The following is an 18726-nucleotide window of genomic DNA, read 5'->3' as shown; positions in this document are numbered from 1 at the left end:
ATTTGTGATAATGGAGACAGCATGCAAGTGGACCTAAACAGAAATTGTTAGTTCAACATTATGATATCATGCAATTTATCACTGTGAATGATAAACCATGCAAAAAAATCCCACAAATGAAAGGCCAGTTAATGATCTTATAGAGTATTTGCAAACTCAGGAGTATAAATTCACATTGGTACTCCTATGACAAAGCATCTACAAAATGCAATTAGGCACTCCAATTTCACTGGTTTCCTTAACTGATAAAAATTTGTCACCTCAAACAAAATCAGTTTATTATTTCAAGTTAAATTATTATGAGAATGTATTATTATTATTATTATTGTTATTGTTATTATTATTATTTAAACAGAAGTCCTGTTTTCCATTCAGCTACAACAGGTGTAGAATAAACAGAGCTAAAGCAACTTCCTCCAACCACACCAGCCAAGCATAAAGAAAAATACAAATGGAATGTGAGGCATCTTAATGGAGTAACCAAAATTGTAATGATAACAATGGTACTGTGCAATTTAATCTTCTAACTGCAAAAGGATGTTTTGACAGATTAATAACTGTACCCTGCGCTGTCACTCTACTGAAAGACTCAAGCAGAAGGTGAAGAGCCATTAGGGTGGCCAGGAGGGGAACAGAAAATGAATCTTAAACAGACAAACACAAAGAGCTTGCTTTGCCAGCTAAAAGGCTGACAGGGAATAGGATTGCCATGTATAAATACAAAAAAGGGAATATACACCAGGAAGAATGAAGAGCTACTGATGTCATAGACAATGTTTGCACAAAAACAAATGTGTCTGAACAGAATGATTATATACGGGGAAAAAAAGGAATTGTGAAACTATTTTAAGTTCAAATCATGAGGAAATTATTATTATTAAAATGTTAAATTATTAAAATGTTATTTTAAAACAGATAGAGGAGCTTATGAAAACATTTGCTTACATGATTTCAGGTTTAACTTATCCTGATAATGGAAAAGATTACTGTCAGCTCTGAGCCTATATAGATACTGTGTCATTAAAACACTTCATTGTTCCATGTGTATTGGCAAGACTTGAAGCCCAGCCCATAAACTTTTTAGACCTTCACTTTTTGTAAATTACTGATTACATCAAGAGTTGATAAAAACAAGTAAAATTTATTTTAATGAAAATATTAATAATGGAATGAAATCTTGGATAGAATAATATTTGGAATAATATGCATGAAAACCAAGGACTGAGAAGTTTCCTTCCCTTTCATAAATTACTTTAAACACATAATTTTAGATATTGTTCAGGTCCAAATAATGACTACAGAAAATGAATTAAAGAGAAGCCAAAATAAGACCAAAAAAGACAAAGTACTGTCAAAAGAACAGGGTGGTTATATCCACGTTCAAGATGTGTTCAAGTATGCCTTATCTATGTGAACTTTAAATAAAATTCAAAGGAGGTGGATGTAAGGAGATGAGTATCAGTCCTTACAATGAAACGAAGATCCAAACATATCAGATTAGTGTAATTTTCCCAGCTCCTCAGGATGCCTCTTCTAGTTAGAATGGAGAAGTGAATTGATTACTTTGCAAATAATACAGCTGCAATTGATTTTTCCTTCCCACCACTTGCCTTACCACAGATGAATACAGCTAAAAAAGATTTTCAAAACAAATCAAGTTTTGCAGTTAATGCCCACAGAATATAAATGAAGTGCAATTAGTTTGGAAAAAAAAATAAAAACAACAAAACAACAATGTAATCACTCTACAAAAAAAGCATTATCAGCTTACAGTAGTTAATACAGTTATGATGTAAATTAAATAGCTTTTTGCCTTTTCTAATGCCTAAAGAGAGGGCAAGAGAAAAGGAAAAATCTATTCTTGCTGGTGCACATGGGTCTTAACCACAAGAGTGCTGATACATCTGTGACTGAGGCACGTCTGTTGCTGAATCCTCACTGAAGAGCTGACTAAAGGACTTCCAAATGTCACTGAATGCCTTCATTTTGGCATGGATGCAGTGACACATTTACACCAGGTTCAGGCTTAGGGGTGGAACAATAATGCATCCCCAATGAGAAAGCACAGTCAAAAAGTTCATTTTCAACCTCTGAATAAACAGCTCATGAATCCTTTCTCCAATTACATCTCACCTCCTCCACTACAAAGTCTAACAGCAGCAATAAAAAATTGTATATTTCTACCTTTATATATCAGTTTAAATGCAGTTTTACACTCTTCCCCCCTTTTTATCCTTGCTACTACTGAATAATATTCATGAAGTCTTTTAAGTTGTAAAATACCTCTAAGATAATTGGGTTGAACCATTAAGAGATGTACTCCATCCTTGCTCTTTCCAGTCTCTAGTCTGGACACACAAGCACAGTCAAATTTTCAATCCAGGAATGTAAATTTAAAAAAACATGCCAAAAATGGGGGAAAAAAGGGAGGCTATCCACATGCCATTTAAGTAATATTTTTTTCTTTAGAAAAGCAGATATAAATGTTTGGGTCAAAATGCCCAACAGCTGAATAAATACCAAAAGAAACTGTCTTGCATTTATATTACACAATGTATTATTTAAAACAATTATCTCAAATTTATAACTATTTTCATTATTTTTAAAGCCTGGGGGTTGGAGGGACTCTCAAGGAGAATGCAGTGAATTGCACTGAATTCCTGGTGTTGATCTGAATGTCTTCTGCAAATTCATGGAACTCACATTTTACTATACAGAGAAGTCATTAACTTTGAATGTTTTGACAGGAGGGCAAAGAAAGGATGAGTAAGTTGTAGAGAAAATGGACCCAAAGTCTTCTCAGAGGTGGACAGAAAGAGGATTAGATACAATGGACAGAACCTTCAACAAATGCAGGAAAAAAGAAATTACTAGATAAGGGTCTGAGCAATCAGACCTTACTTTGAAGTTTGCCCTGATCTGAGCAGAGAGCTGGACCCAAGACCTTGAGAGGTTCATCTATAAACTATTCTGTTTCCCAGAGTCAGAAATTCTGACACTTCCCCTAGAGATAACTAAAACCAAACTTTTATCCGTGAAAATTAGTCATTTCTGCAAACCGCTCACATGTACGCAGCAAAGAATTTCTCAGACCCTACCACTGAGAACAGAACAAAACCAAAATTACCTTAAATGAAAACAATTCAAAGCCTGCACTAAGATGGTATTAGGAGACAAATGATGATTCTACACACATACAAACAGCTTTTATTTCACTCATTTGAGAATATCTGACAGCTTGAATAGGTTTTCACTACCTGGCCTCACAGTTAATATGGCAATTTTAACAAGACTGCAATCTGTAATAATGTCAGTCTTGTGTATTTTTCTTGTCACTGTAAGGAATAATAATAAAAAAGAAAAGACAAGAAAGTAAAATGAGGACATTGTGAAACAAAAATGGAAGGAGAGAAAGACACAAGATTCATCTTCCTCAGTTTTTGTGAAGGACGCTAATGAAAAGCTAGCAGTGAAAGATGAGAGCGATGAATAAAAATCACATAAGATAAATAATAATGTAGTACTGGAATAGAAAAATCTGTAGAGCATGTTGGTCTAAAAATTAATTTTATCAGCTTTAAGACTATATGTGTTCCAAACAAGTATTCTACAACCAGCAGCTCTTCCATGTTTTCACAGGAGACTGCTGCACTCCATTTCTGCATCTCCTAACCTATTCCTAACACATCCACAGCAATATGATTAACAGAACTTACAGTAATTCTGGATATTTTCCTGTTTCTACATGTGAAGAGACTGTATTAATCCTCCTGACGAAACCTCCACTTTGAGACACAAGAATAAAAATTCAGCACAGCACTTACTAAACCTTTAACTAATGTAAAATGTAATTGCAAATAGTGATTCATGTTTATACAAATGTGTTTCTAATGCAAGGCACAGCAAGATTCTTAGATCTTAGTTTTCTAGTGCTATTTAAAGCTTCTGTCAATAACTTGCAATAAAACAATATCATCATTAATATGCTTTGATTTGGCATGCTGAGGAAAGAAAGTGAAAATAATAGGTCACTTACAAAGCCATGTGTATAGGAGGATAAGGGAAAGGTAAGAGTAGTAAAACTGGATTTGGTAATATAAATGTGGAATCAAAGAATGAAGATCATTCTCAAGGATGTTATTCTGGACTTAGTGACATTGAAAAACATTTGGAGTTGTGGTAGATAATCATTAAATTCTCAGTGCTGTGATGAAGGAGCTGTGGTACTCCTGGGTGTAGAGAGGAAAATATTGAATGCAGCAAAAAATGTTGGATGGGAGTCACAAAAAGAAAGAGTAGGAACGATGGAGCTAAGGCTGCTCTGCTTCCCTCAGCAGCACAGTGTGTCCATGAGGGAGCTGCTGAAAAACCCCTTTTCTGCCTCCTCAAGTACATCATTAACTCTGCATCCAAAACAGATCCAATCACACTTGGAAAAGCACACCCAGCTCTGGCACCCACAGCACCCAAGGGATACTGAAACATTGGAGGGTTCAGAGAAAAGCCAAAAAAAGGTGATAGAGTATATGGTATTAGCAACAACATCACATCCTTTACAGGAGGAAGCTCTTCTTTCTAGCACAAAATTATATCTCAAGAGTAGCCCTTGGAAAGGTACGCTTACCATGAATCAAATATTTTTGAACAGTGGCAATAATTGTCAGCCAGAACTATGTAGCAGAAGTCACGTGCACATCCCCTTTATAGAAATATTAAGGCCTAAAGTGATTTGGGGTTTTTTTTCTAGTATATCTAGTTCAAACTGCAATTAATTTATGAAAGCCTATGCTTTAGTTTATGTCTCATTTCAAATTATATGACCAAAGCAGACCCTTCTGGATTTATCATCTATGAGATGTAACACCTAGGCAGCAATGAAATCAAATGCTTACATGAAAAAGTAATGACAAGTAGCTAATGTACTTAAAACCAGATTTTAAAAGCAGATGACCAGCAAGCTCTTTACCCTTTTGCTCAATATGCTTATCTGGCTGTGTATGATAATTGTTTGTCCTGTCTCCCTGAAGGCACTAAATATGTTTGTCTAACACAGAACAAACAGTTTATGGGTTTTCTTTTGGTGTTCCTCAAAATACATTAAATTAGCTTCCTGATAATAAAGAATTCAAGAGATTTTATTTTTAAATTGCATCATTATCACAGTTTAAAGGTCCTTAAAGCATTTGAAAATAAAACAATCAGCATTTCATAGTAAAACCAAACAGAACCATGACCCTATCATCCTCTTCCACAGTCTGAAGACGTGAACATTCACACTGTAAACTGCCAGAGAGCACAGCACCTCCCCAGAATTTGCCCAATAAGTTTGCAGGTCTGAGCTTGTCTTCTTGATAAACAAAGAGCTTGTGACCCTACTCAATTTTGTGCTGCTTTTTCTGCATTTCTCAGGAAAAGCATCTGTGACTTCTGCATACATTCACACTGGTTAGCTCAGCTCAACCCACATATGCATTAGTTTGTCCACGAGGAACCACAGAATGGCTCTGGTTTTTTAAATCCTGGAGTCTCACTGAGCAATATTTTCATTTTGTTATTTCATCACAGAAATTATTACGCAGGCCAAATGGTTCAGAGATTAATATAGAGCTATTAAAAAAATATATAAATAAAATATCGCCACAAGAAAAATGGTCAATATATGGCAACTATTTTCCATTCTCAAAGACTGTTTCTAGCAGCAGATATGAAGTTTATCTCCTTGCATGTGTGACTGCCAAAACTCTTACACATTGGAGTGCCACCAAAAATACTGGTTAACTAAAATAACCACTCTTAAGCGTGAATGTCTGCTTAATCTAAGGTAGCACCAAGGGTGCTGATGACACCTCAGCTCACTCCTGAGGATGCTCCTCCACATAAAACAGTCTCAACTCTTGAAGCTTCAGTGCTTTTGGAAAACTGGAATTTAGAGAGCCCTGCAAACTCAGCTGTACGCACTCCTACCGATTTTAGCTATTTTGCCACAGCCTGAGGAATTAAGCTCTGAAGCTTTAAACAAAATACCAGAACTTTATTTGCAACCAGTGTTGTCAAGGCTACATAGCACTGGAAAGTTCTTTTCCCAGCTTCACTGGCTCAGAGAGAATTCACCATCCCCTTGTTGGTTCAGTGCTCAGAGGTCAGATTCAGCCCCCAGGTCATGGCACAAGTGCCCACATGCTGCTGTTGCAGGACAATTCCATGATGGACAAGAACACCTGGAGCCAGAGTAGCTGAGGAGACAGAAGAAATGCTCCTCCTAACCCTGAAGCTCCTGTCCACATCAGAACCTCTGTGGTGTTGGTGAGGCCCATCATCATCATCATCATCATCATCATCGTCGTCACTGCTCAGCAGATGTGGGCCTCTAGAGAAGTCTTCCTCACAAACCCCATACACTAAAGTTTTTTAATTGATTTTGGGCCACTGATATTTTGTTTACTATGAAATGTTGAATAACATGGATTTGGCAGAAATCCGAAATTTAAACAAAGCTATAAGAATCAGAAATCCCATACATTGCCCACATTTTTCTATAAAATCCTGATCAAAGAAGTCAACTAAGGTTGTATTAATCCTTCTGACAGTCATGATAAATAGTTTGAAAATACCTATTCTCTCCCACCAGTTTCCTATTTCCATTCTGATGCCCTATGAGCCAAACATTTACTTTCAAATAATTCTGAAGCCACTGTGTATGACCTTTATAGGCTTCTGCAGTTCAACAAGACATAGATGTTTTCTTCAGGGAGAATCTTAATATTTCAAAGTGATTTTTTCTTGTTATTGAACAAAAGGTTTCTATAACCCACAATAAGTTCCCACCTCAAATCCCAAGATGAATAATTGATTTATTTTTCTAGAGCTAATCAAAAGTCCTGAAAAAACATAAACTATCTGGAAGCAAAAAAAATTTAATGCATTCTAAATTATCTAACTAGAATTTACTTCAGTAAGTATGTAAGAGAAATGGAGATTACAGGGGGAAAACATCAATATCTACTTGCTAATCATCATAGGGAGATAATTTTTATTAGCAAATACCATATCTATACATCTCTATTATGGTATATAACTACCAGTAGATGATGCCTGGAAAAGAAAGCCCTACACAAGTGGCACATCAGTTACATGAGTTCTTATCACAGACATTCAAATTATACACCAATTAAAACTATGCATCACTGAGGACTAATTAGCTCTTAATTATGTATTTTGGTTCCCTTAAATCATCAGCTGAACTATTAAGGGGGCTTCTGCTTTCTCAGAAATACATCAACAATGTTAAATATTTACAGCTATTCTGGTGGCTCATATTAGGCCTTTCCTAAAGTGATTGGAAAAAAGAAATGTACCAGGAAAAATAATGAATAGAATATTGACATTTATTGTAGTGGCATGGAAGTTGGCATGATATGGATGGAAGCTTTGTTCTGGTACATTTCAAGACAAATGTTAACTGTTTTAGCATTATTTAAAGCAAGAAAGGTATAATCTAATAATCAGGAAACACCTCCTCATTTTAGCAATACTTTAGGATTCATGGGAAGCATTTTGGAAAATGCTGTACTGGATTTGAGCACATCAAGCCTTTGGGGCATATTATACAGCCTTGGTATTTATTCTCCATACAACTGACCTTACAATTACAAGAAAATAAATTATAGATATTATAGATAGCCCATTTTCCAAGGCAAGAACCAGTAGGTTTCTGTTATTATATTTGATTGCCTAAGAAAGAAAAAAGTAACCATAATTACTGTAGCAGTCCCCATTTGGGTAGTAATTTTCAAGTACTTTCTAAAATGCAATAATTGTACATGTAACAGACATACCTGTAATAATGTAACTATGACTGAGAATTTTAACAATGGTATTTAATGTGTTCAAAACCAGAATTGAGTTCAGCTTTAGATACTAGCACTGAAGGAAATTAAATTTTACTTTCATGCTGCTGTCCTGAATTAAATTTGAAAATAATTTTTAATTTCTCCGTAGAAGAGGGTTTTTTTTTTCCTAAAAATAAGTATAGAGCAAAAAGTCCATTTAATACATTTTATTCATATATAAAAACCAATACCATGAAAGATATAAACCTGAATTTCCAGATTTTTTGCTGTCTAACAACCTAAATGCTATGAGTAGAAAGGTGATTAGATCAGCCACTTTGACAGAATATTGAAGCACAAATGTATCCTGAGCAGCCTTGTGATCTGTTATTGAGATCCCAGTTTCTTTAGATATATATTCTTTCATTCTAATTCCCTGTATAATTTAATGCCTATATCCAACACATAAAAGCTGACAGAATGCTAAACACTATACATACACAATCTTCCTTCAAAATCTCTTCCAAAGCACTAGTTTACTAAATAGATTTAATTCACTAAATCCCTTGTTATTTGGATCACTTCCTTCTTAACATTGAGACAGGAACTTGCATTTGCACTTCTTGTCCCATGTTCTCACCCTCCTGCTTTTGGCATTGCAATTTCTCTTTTTTCAGAGTCCAGGATTGATAGGACCTGATGCAAAATGCAAGCACATTAAACATAACTTTTGCATCCAGCTTCGTTGAGCATAATTTTCACAGCAAAGTGGAGGATGAGTGAAAACGGCATCAAGTTGAAAATGGGGATGTTTAGATTGGATATTGGGAAAAAATGTCTTCACAGAAAGGGCTGTCAAGCGTTGGCACAGGCTGCCCAGGGCAATGGTGGAATCACCACCCCTGGCAGCGTTTAAAAGATGTGTAGATGTGACAGCTGGGGATGTGGTTTAGTGCTGGACTTGGCAGTGTAAGGTTAAAGGTTGCTCCAAATGATCTTAGAGGCCTTTTCCAACCTGAATGATTCTATTTTTCTCTGATTATTATTATTATTATTTATTAATCCTGACTTTTCTTAATGATCAATATCATCATCCCTACTGAAAAATGAAATTACACATATATGTCCATTTCAGGCTATTCCTCGGTCATCTATAAACAAATCCACCCTGTACTGCAGGTTGCTTCTATTCCTGTTGTTTTTTCTGTTCTGACAGAATTTCCTGCTCCTTGCAGAATTTTCACTAAATTATTTCAATGGTTTTCCCAGGTTTTTGTTTTGGTATACTACTTTCAAACCTATTTTAAACAGGGATTTTACATTTACTGTAAGAAAACATTGAAGTCGTTTTGGAAGTTAATGCATCCACTTCATCATCAATACCTGTTTAGTGTTTCAGGAATTATAGTGTCTCCATACATTGCTATATGCAGTTACTCAGCAGCCTCTATGAAAACTATTAAGGCACTTAGAAATTGAATTGTTCACCATAAATCATAGGGATTAAATTTAGGCAAGCAATCACTGGTGGCACAGCTACAAACGCAGCTCATGTGGATAAATACACATTTTCCAAGCAAAGGGTCCACAATCATCATCTTAGCAAAATTCAGGAAGGCCTTAAAACCCAAAAAGATCTGATCTTTATTTGTTAATTTATTTATTAGGGTTGTGATACTGTTGTAATTTCTAATGGCAGTGACTGACAAGTTTTACTTCTTGCAGCTTTTGCAACATGTAAGTCACTCATGAATGTTAAAAATTCAAATGAAGTCCAAAACAATAACAAAAAAGCTGAAATAAATTATACTACACAGTAAATTCTATTACAAGGGTAGATATGCTTCTTGATTTACATTACACTCCTCCTTCAGTTGCTACACACAGGCTATTAACAGGGAAAAGAAATCAATTTTGAAACAGGAGCCAGTAAACTGAAGGAACACTAGTTTTAGCTTTAAAAAAAAAAAAAAAGTCACTTGAAGATTTATATATGAAGTAGCTTTGATTATTTATTGTGCTACTTACAAACAAAATGTAAATCTTCACCATAATTCATTATTCTGTTCTGGTGTACAAACCAACACAGGGCACCAAAGACAGTTTTTGTCAGAAGCCACAGTGCAGAAAAAAACCCCAGAACTCCAAGTAGGCTTGCTTAAAAATATTAAAACTTTTTCAAACACATTAGGGCATTCTACATGAACACCACACCCTGTCTAACTTCACTGCAACAGTAATTGTTTTATGCCATGGAAACATGTTACTTTAACTGTGCTATGTTCAAAAATGTATAACAAGATTTTATTTTTTTTTCATTAAACACAAACCTAATTTTGCCTGACAGTGCTTTGCTGCTGAGGCTGAACGTTACAATTTTAACTGACCCTCCCAATTAAAACTCAGACACTCGTGAATCTTTCATTTACACTTCAGGGAAGAAAGGAAATAACTAGTAGAACAGTTATTATCTCAGATTCAGCTTTAAAACTGGTAGAAAATTTTGCTGCTCAGGCACAAGTTGAGATGAGACTCACAAGTTTGACAGTTATAAAGAGATATAGGTGCAGGAATGCAGCTGATCCTGAAGCAGGAATGTTACTGCTGTCCTTAGGGACAGTGATCAGCCCCACAGCCAGGACAGCATTTTAAGGGTATTTGCTTTTTCATATGCAGTCACTGCTTTCCAGAATATGGGAGCAAATGATGGAAAAAAAGAAAATACATCTGTTACCAGCTTAAATGACAAAAATCCCTTGCCATAAAATTAGTTTCCTGAGACTGAAGAACATGTTGTGACTGCTGTTATTAATATTTGCATAGCTGTCAGAAGCTCAAGCTTTATGACTGCTTACTACTTCAGGGACCATTGACCACTATTTGAGGTGCTGGCTACAGGCTGAGTTACTGCTTTTCAATAAATGTTACAGCCTTCAAACTCCATTACCAGTGGAGTCTGAATTGCACTGACTCTCAAAATAAAATAAAAATGAGCAGAAACAAGTTATGGGGCTTTGTCATATATTCTGTTCAGAAATCAAGCCTATTTTAAGGCCAGAACATTCTGTGATGGAGTCCTGTTTAACTGACATATAAGACACAATACACCTAAAGTTTTGGGGCTGTCAAAGACAGTCAAATGGAAGTTGGGATGAAAAATCACATCCTCATACTTGAGACACTTGTGTTAACACCTGTAACAAACATTATTTATACAGATTTCCTCTGAAAAGATGCATAAACTACTGTTGCTTACGAAAGTTTGGCAAGTTAAGTTTAAGAGCCTTAATCCATCCTTATTCATCAGCAGCTCTGAATGACAGGAAATGGACAAAAGGTGTAAGTATAAGCTGTTACAGTAATTCAGCAGGGAAATATCCAGCATTTGTGTGCCATAATACATAATCCTCAGGAAAAACTGGCCCCTGCCCATTTTACAGCCAGGTCAATAGACAGTAGATCTATTGTGGAAACAGCTCTAAGCTGAAGATGTCCCACCACACCACCTTTCTAATGACCCCTATGCAGCTATGTCACATTTCTGCCTCTTGCCTCAAGGAAGAAGAGATTTTACAGCTAAATAGGATGCCTTGAGCATGAGGAAATTAAAATGCAGCATTTTCCCCCAGGGGCTGCAGAGATCACCAGGCTGTGTGTCCATGGGCAGAAGGGTGTTGGCTGATGGGAACCTGCAGTACATTTCAATAAAGACAGCAGCAGTGCAGCTGAAGGAAACTGAGAATTTCCTATATAGTTTCTATGCTTGGCAAGTAATTCACTGCTATCCACTGCTGAAGAATTTGTATTCTGAGGTGATTAGGATCACCAGTGACAACAATAAAATGGGTCACTGCCTATCACAGACCAGTACACCTTAAAGAACTATTTTTATTGACACCGATCATGACATATCCCTTTTTCAAGGCGAAGAAATCATATTTCTTAATAAATTTTGTTATAGAGCCACCAGGGTGGCTTTATTTATATTGGCTAATTTATTAACATTTTAGAAAAGAAATCCAAGCTTGCTGAATAGGTAACATGAATAATAAAACTACCTGAGGAAGCAGCTGTGAGACATTGATCCCAATAAACAATCACCCGCTGGGATGGACAGTTTTTCCTTATAGTCATGAAAATCTTGGAGATAAATTAATGCAAAACCAGAGAGAATATAGATGACCTTAACAGAAAGTGAACCTAAATGTCTTGTATAATAAGGCGGGCTGCTTCTTTTCCTATAGAAAAAGAAAAGAGCAGTAACTCCAATACCCAAATCCTCCCAATGAAAAATCCCAGAAATCTCAGCTCCAGCATATCAGGAGGCACTAGAGCAGAGGGCTGAAACGAATACCAATAACACCATTGGTAATAACATCAATAACACAGCTTCAAATACCAGTTTAAAAGGAGGTAAGGTCACTAGTTCTGCCTCCTTAGGAACTCATGTTTTATATAATGTATTCTCGACAAGTTGTGATGAATAATGGAAATACAGGAGGACTGGTACTCAGACTGTACTTGAAAAATGCTCAGTGTGCTGGAGTACTTAGTCTTCTACAAAAGCATTGTGTAAAAGGCATGTGTCAAACTTCTTGTTGTTACCTTACTTATTAAATGAACAGAATACCTCTCAGGAAAGCCATAATAATTTCCTTAGGTCTAGCAGGATTAAATACAGCCTTCAGTAGTGAGTTAACACAAAATACCAGGTTTTTCCCAGCGTGGCTATTTCAGTGAAAAGGACTGCAGTGCAAATAGACAAATATCAACCACTTTTGCCTGTTATGAAGGTGAAATCTGGTATGTTGTGATGAAGACGGAGAAGATCGTAACTATTAGACGTGATTTAGTACTGGCCTTGGAAAATTCAGCCTCTGGATTGGAAAGAACCTGCTCTTAAACCTAAGTAACAGAAGGTTTCATATACTTTTAAAAGTACATGCAGAATACTACATGCAGAATTATAAAATTAGCATATAAAACAAAATTTGTTTTCTCTGAAAAGCTTCCTATTCCATTTTTAATTTGAAGATGTTATCTAATGCTAGAGCACCAAAAACAAGAAACCTATAGGGGCAATGTTAACTTCAGGTATTTTCTTGAAAAGAAATTACAGCCTAGAAAAGGCTGAGAGCTAAATAAAAACCTGTTCATTTAGGATGGAAAATAAAGAGGAGAAAATTAAAATCCTAAAATAGTTTACCCAATAGGACCTTAGCTTTCTTTTCTTGGTGCATAAAATTGAGTAACTTAATTTCTAGATGGAATAAGACTATGCAATAGTCAAGCACCACCTCCTCTGAGGCAGAACTGTCTAGACTGATACATGTCAACATACCTCAAAAAGAAATACAAAAAATCCCAGTTGTGTAAGCATGGCAGACAATGGAAATTATGATTTAAAAAACAAAAAACAAAGAGGAAGGATGTAAGCAATGATCAGGGATTCCCTTCATCAGGGTGTTAAGCTGCTGTGGAAACAGCACAAGAAGGAGCTGAGATCTGCCAGCATCTGCCCCAGAGCTGCACGTCTCAGGAATGCATCACCTTAACAATGTTTGTCTTACAATGGCAACACAGCCACCTTGCAGCCGTAAAGGTGAGAGAGGGTAATGCATTTACACCTGAAATTACTCCATGGATTTGTTTAAGCCTGTTTGGCAGATGAAGATGTTCAATCCTTAGGAAGTGGGAGAGAGTGTAAAAAACACCCCTAATATGAAGAGTAAAAGCAAGCAGCTAGTCTTCAGGGTTTGTTTGGGTTTTTTAATAAATCAGTACATTCAAGAATGTTAGCAAGCTGCATAAATTCATTCTTCAGCACTGTAAACACATATTTACAGTCACTGATCGGGTATTATGAAGACAACTCTAGCTTTACATAACACAACAAAAACATTTCTCTGACAGTTTACTCAGAAAACAACTGCTTTAATCCAGGACACTTTACATATATAGATATAGATATATAGTAACATACTTTTGTATTTATATTTTTATTTATATTCCTATATCTATTTACATATATTTTTATATATAGATATATAAATTTAGGCTCTGTAATTTACAAAAATGTGGAAGCTTTTTCCCACTAAAATGGAAATTTTGTAGAGTATTTGTATGGTTAACTGCAAAATATTTTCAGCTTGTACTTGTTTCTGAAGTAAATCATCAGGAATTACGAAATTTTTTTATCATTTTAGCAATTTAATTTTTAAGACTTAATTCTGTAAGGGAGTTATAGTCAAAAGCCATTCATCCACTTAAGAATCTCCTTCATTGGTGCAGGGGACGCTGTGTTCACAAGTGCAGCCATAGTAATCATCAGAATAAATATTGCTGGAACTTCACAGGCCAGGGAGGAATCATGATTGCATTGATTTTTTGAGTGTGCTACTGCACAGTATCTCAGTGCTCCAGAAAATACTGAATGAAATTGATTCCAATGAAGTCAAAGAAGAACATAAATTCTAATAAACTATATTTAATCTAAACTGAAGTCTGTGATATTGCAATCTGATACAGTCACTCAACATTTAAAAAAATCAGGGGCTTCGAAAGCTAATCATTAACAAAGGATTACACTCAAATACCCAGGTGCCCACAGATTTGTGTACCATGTTCTGTGTTTACATCTAAATGCTAAAGTTATATTACAATTAAACATATATGTTCAACAATTTAAATTCAGATTTTAAAACTGACAGCCTAAAGTCTGACTCACTGCTAAAATCACAGAATCATGGAATGGTTTGGGCTGGAAGGGACCTTAAAGACCACCTCATTTCAACTCCCACTAGGCCATGCTGCTCAAAGCCCTGTCCAGCCCAGCCTTAAAATCACACTATGATTGCCATCATAATAGGACTATTATACACAGAAAACACAGCATGCAAATAACTCTATTTGCATATACTTTCTGTATGAGTGAAATCATTGAATTCAAAGTAAAGCTGAAATAAAAACATCTCTAAAAGCACAAAGCAGTCACTAACCTGTATTTTGATTGGCCAGGAAAAATTGCTGACATAGACATAGAAAGTGATGTTTGGGTTGCTTCGAAAGTTAAATTTTTCACAGGAGAAGCTGTCTCTATATTCCTTAATATTAACCTTGGAAACAACAGGAATCTCTTCTCCAGATATTGTTCCAGCTAAAAAAAAATTAAAAGATCAGGTGTACATATACATATTTGAGAAAAATATAAATCATCATTAAAGATGACAAAGTAAATTTGCATAAGAAACATAAATCCTTAATTGCTTTCAGTGTCTTCCCTCTAAAACAACCCCTTATTATAGTTTACATGGCACATTAAGTATATGTAATACACATACAGAGAATTCACAGAAATTATTACTTTGGTGTCAAAAAATTGTATACAAATTGGAAACGTGACAGAAGTAACATGAATTTTACAAGATAGTTATTATGGTCAGCTTAACAGATAATATGCTTTTTCTCCATAATTTATGTTTCATTTCAATAAACAGCTCAATAAAACCTGAAAGGGAATTTGTCTACATCTTACACTTTTGCTGTCAAATTTTAATTGTTCATGAAAGCGTTAGTAACATAACTAGTAATAAACATTTATCAGTTTTTGCAAATAAGTGACTGAGCTAAGTTAAAATAAAGGAATAAGCAGAGTTTACTAGCTACAGTACAGTAAAGTACTTCAGAAATGCATTGCTGAAGAAATTAATGAGTTTAAGACAAACTCTGAACGTTCTTTAAAAAGATTTTTTTTAAAATTATTTCATTTTAAGCATCATGCCTCTCCTTGGATGTGTTTTCAGAAAGTCAATAGAACCAATTCAAAAAAACTGTCTAAATTAAAACAAAGAAAAGTAATGGGGTTCAAAGTTGGAGGAAAAAATAGATAAGCAGCTCCTTTTATCAGCATACACAGAAGAACTTTATTGTTTGATATCAACGTAAAGGTTAATAATTAAATTTTTAGCTTGAACACTGAAACAAAGAAATAAAATCTCAGTCTCTGCAGTAGTTAAGGAAGCAATTTATCTTAATTAAAATCACAGCATTTCATAACACTGTCATTTTAAAAACTTAAATACGCTACAAGCTTTTCCTACCAAAGTAATTTTAATTGAATAGGAGAGAAAGTCAACATATTAATGAAGCTTTATTCAGATTGCAAATTATCATCTGAGGATTAAATAATATAATTAATAACAGTATAATGATAATGGCAAAAGAACACATTTGGCAAAGTTTTATTATCAAAATTAGCAACAAAGAGACAATCAGGTTAAAACAGCTCAAAGGATCATGAAATCGTTTGGGGAAAAACTCATCATACCAAAATTCACTCTCACCTGTAGAACCAATAGACCATGTAATATTGAGGTTAAAGTTGTTTGATGCATTAATTGATATATCCAAATTTTTATTAGACTGGGGAAAAAAAAAAAAAGAAAGTTAACTAAACATATCAGAATGTATTGCATGTAACTCCATTGCACAGAACCGAATACAGCCTTTTAATCATCTTCCAGTTTTCATTTTAAACATAAATAGAAATGGTAATGATTCACTGCCAAAGGCAATTCATTCTTTTGCTTTGGTAAGAACAGGGTAAAATTAAACATATAACTACACCAGTTATGCTTGTAGATTGTCTTAAGTATAGCAAAATAATTGTCTTCATAAAATTAATGAAAAAAAATATATGGCAAATGCCTACATTCTGATCACAAGCCAAAAATTACTTTCCTCACCTAAAAATGTTTTCTCAGCAGAAGGGTACACCCCTTCAATTCATCTCAGCAAGATACTAAAACTTGTTATTCATGGGAACAATAATAAAATAAACCAACTGATAATTTTTCAGAGTATAGATTAAGTTGAAGGAATCTACCATTTAGAAAAGGTTCTCAATGAAGGCACTGGACTAATTTTGCAGCTCTCAAAAAAACATGAACTATCTCTAAAAGCTTATAGACACATTGAAAACCTTTAATCAATGCCAAACACAATGGAAATCTTAATTCTGAGTCTCTAAAACTTAACTAAAATTATTAACATTTTCTTACCTGTTCAGGATTGGCTATAAAGTTTATGGCAGTGTGATGACGATCATCCTCTTGTAATAAGCTGAAGGTAAACTGATAATCAATCAAAAGGCTGTCTGTAGGCAAAACAAAAATTTAAAATAATAAAATAAAGTGTATACATATTAGTTCTATATTATGCAAGTACCTAGAGGTTTACCATTCATATTGATTTTAAAAGTCAGGGAGAAATCCACAAGTCAGAATTATTCACACGCATTTCACCGTTGAAGTGTTTGCACTATAAAGTCTTGAAACAATTAAAAGTTTAAATTTACTTAACCGAAAAAATAAAATTAAGCAAAAATAAATAAATTAAGAAAACAATTCTATCATGAAGTCAGAGCAGTGATTAGACATAACTTGAAATAGCCATTCTTTGTGAAATAATTATTCCAAAATACAGTATTAAGTGTTGTTAGAGCATTACCAGTTTCCTAATTTCACCTTAAAATAATTATTCAATTACTAGGTTTAAAAAATCAGGAAAAAGTTGCATCTACACTAAAATTATACAGTATGAACGCTTATTTATTGTAGTAAATAAGATTGCTAATAACTACATGGCACAATGGAACTTTGAAGAGAAATTATGTGACCATCAAGCGTTTCCTTTCTAAACTGACAGAATTTTAAGACATTTTGTTAAGTGATATAAATTTTTTCATACAAGGGAAACAAGGGGTTGTTTAGTATTGTTCAAAAAAGAAATTATATTTTACTCCCCATTGGCTTTTGTTCTTGACATTTTTCTTTCACTCTATGAATGGAGCCGAGCCTGCCAGGCAGCTCCCACACGCTGCTCTCATCTCGTCTCTGCTCACTGACAATCTGCTGGGCTGGCAGAGGTGCAGACAGACAAACAGCCACCTTCAGATGATACAACCCATGGCCAGCCCTTCCTGGAAGGAGCAGAAAATGACTGGGACAAGTCAGAAGACATAAGTCTTGGGCTATATGTTGTATCTGTATCTTTTCTGCAAAGCAGAAAAGCAGACTTTCACAAGCAGACTCATCAGGATGAAGCAGGTTTCCAGCACCTCCAAAATGTAAGAAAAAACAAGGTCACCAGTAATTACTGTTGTTGCAATTTATAGAGGGAGCCATCAAGAATCCCAGCAGGAAATGTCCAGTGCAGAGAGTTAAGAATCAGCAGATCCTTCAGAGATGTAAATTGTGATAGGAGATAAATCATCCTTGTACAACACAGTTATGAACCAGACGTGGGTGTGGTGGATGCATCTTGAATGCTCAGTTACATGGGCAGATATCTTCAGATCCAACAGAACAAATCTTCTAAATTTTTTAACATTACAGTTCTACAGGGATCAAAAGCTGCTTTTTTTCCCCTCTCAAAGGAAATACGGAGGTGACTTATAAGAGTACATGATTCTGATAATTATTTTATGCAAGTTAAAATATGGCAACATCTCTGGGCTACAACCTAGTGAATAATTGTAGAGTATTATTTTGATCCTTGGCCTGCTGACATTCTTCTAGTTACAAAACCACACAAACTGTGTTACAAATAAAAAATATGTGATCATAAAAAGAAAATCAAGAAATACAAAGAGAGTCAAAGATTAAGTCAAAGCAAAAGAAAAGCTGTGTCAGCTTTTTGTTGGATTCAATAGTTTGCTTTACTGTTGACAATCACCTTTTCTGCAGCAACACATCATCTGAAAAAACACATACTGTTGTATCCAATGGGAAGGCTGACACAGAAAGAGAAAAAAATATATTGTCTTGATAGTTAAAGAAAATTGTTTTGGTTTGGTTTTGTTCAGGCCTTTTTTGGATTTTTTTATTTTTTTTTTTAT

At 34.9% G+C, this 18726-nt stretch overlaps 1 protein-coding gene across 5 annotated transcripts in view; it reads right to left on the bottom strand.

The window, feature by feature from the left end:
- Positions 1 to 18726, bottom strand: part of ATRNL1 (attractin like 1) — a 432748-nt gene that overhangs the window by 235769 nt on the left and 178253 nt on the right. For all 5 annotated transcript variants that reach the window (XM_058841794.1, XM_058841795.1, XM_058841796.1 and 2 more), the window contains 3 exons: positions 16889 to 16983; positions 16172 to 16250; positions 14828 to 14985 (listed from right to left, as the gene is read on the bottom strand). In XM_058841794.1, the coding sequence (XP_058697777.1) occupies positions 14828 to 14985; positions 16172 to 16250; positions 16889 to 16983 (332 nt within the window). The remainder of the gene's footprint in view (positions 1 to 14827; positions 14986 to 16171; positions 16251 to 16888; positions 16984 to 18726) is intronic.

Source organism: Poecile atricapillus, chromosome 6, assembly GCF_030490865.1.
Source record: "Poecile atricapillus isolate bPoeAtr1 chromosome 6, bPoeAtr1.hap1, whole genome shotgun sequence".
NCBI lineage: Eukaryota > Metazoa > Chordata > Aves > Passeriformes > Paridae > Poecile > Poecile atricapillus.
Note: the sequence above shows the minus strand (reverse complement) of the source record. Positions and strands in the feature narration are given on the sequence as shown.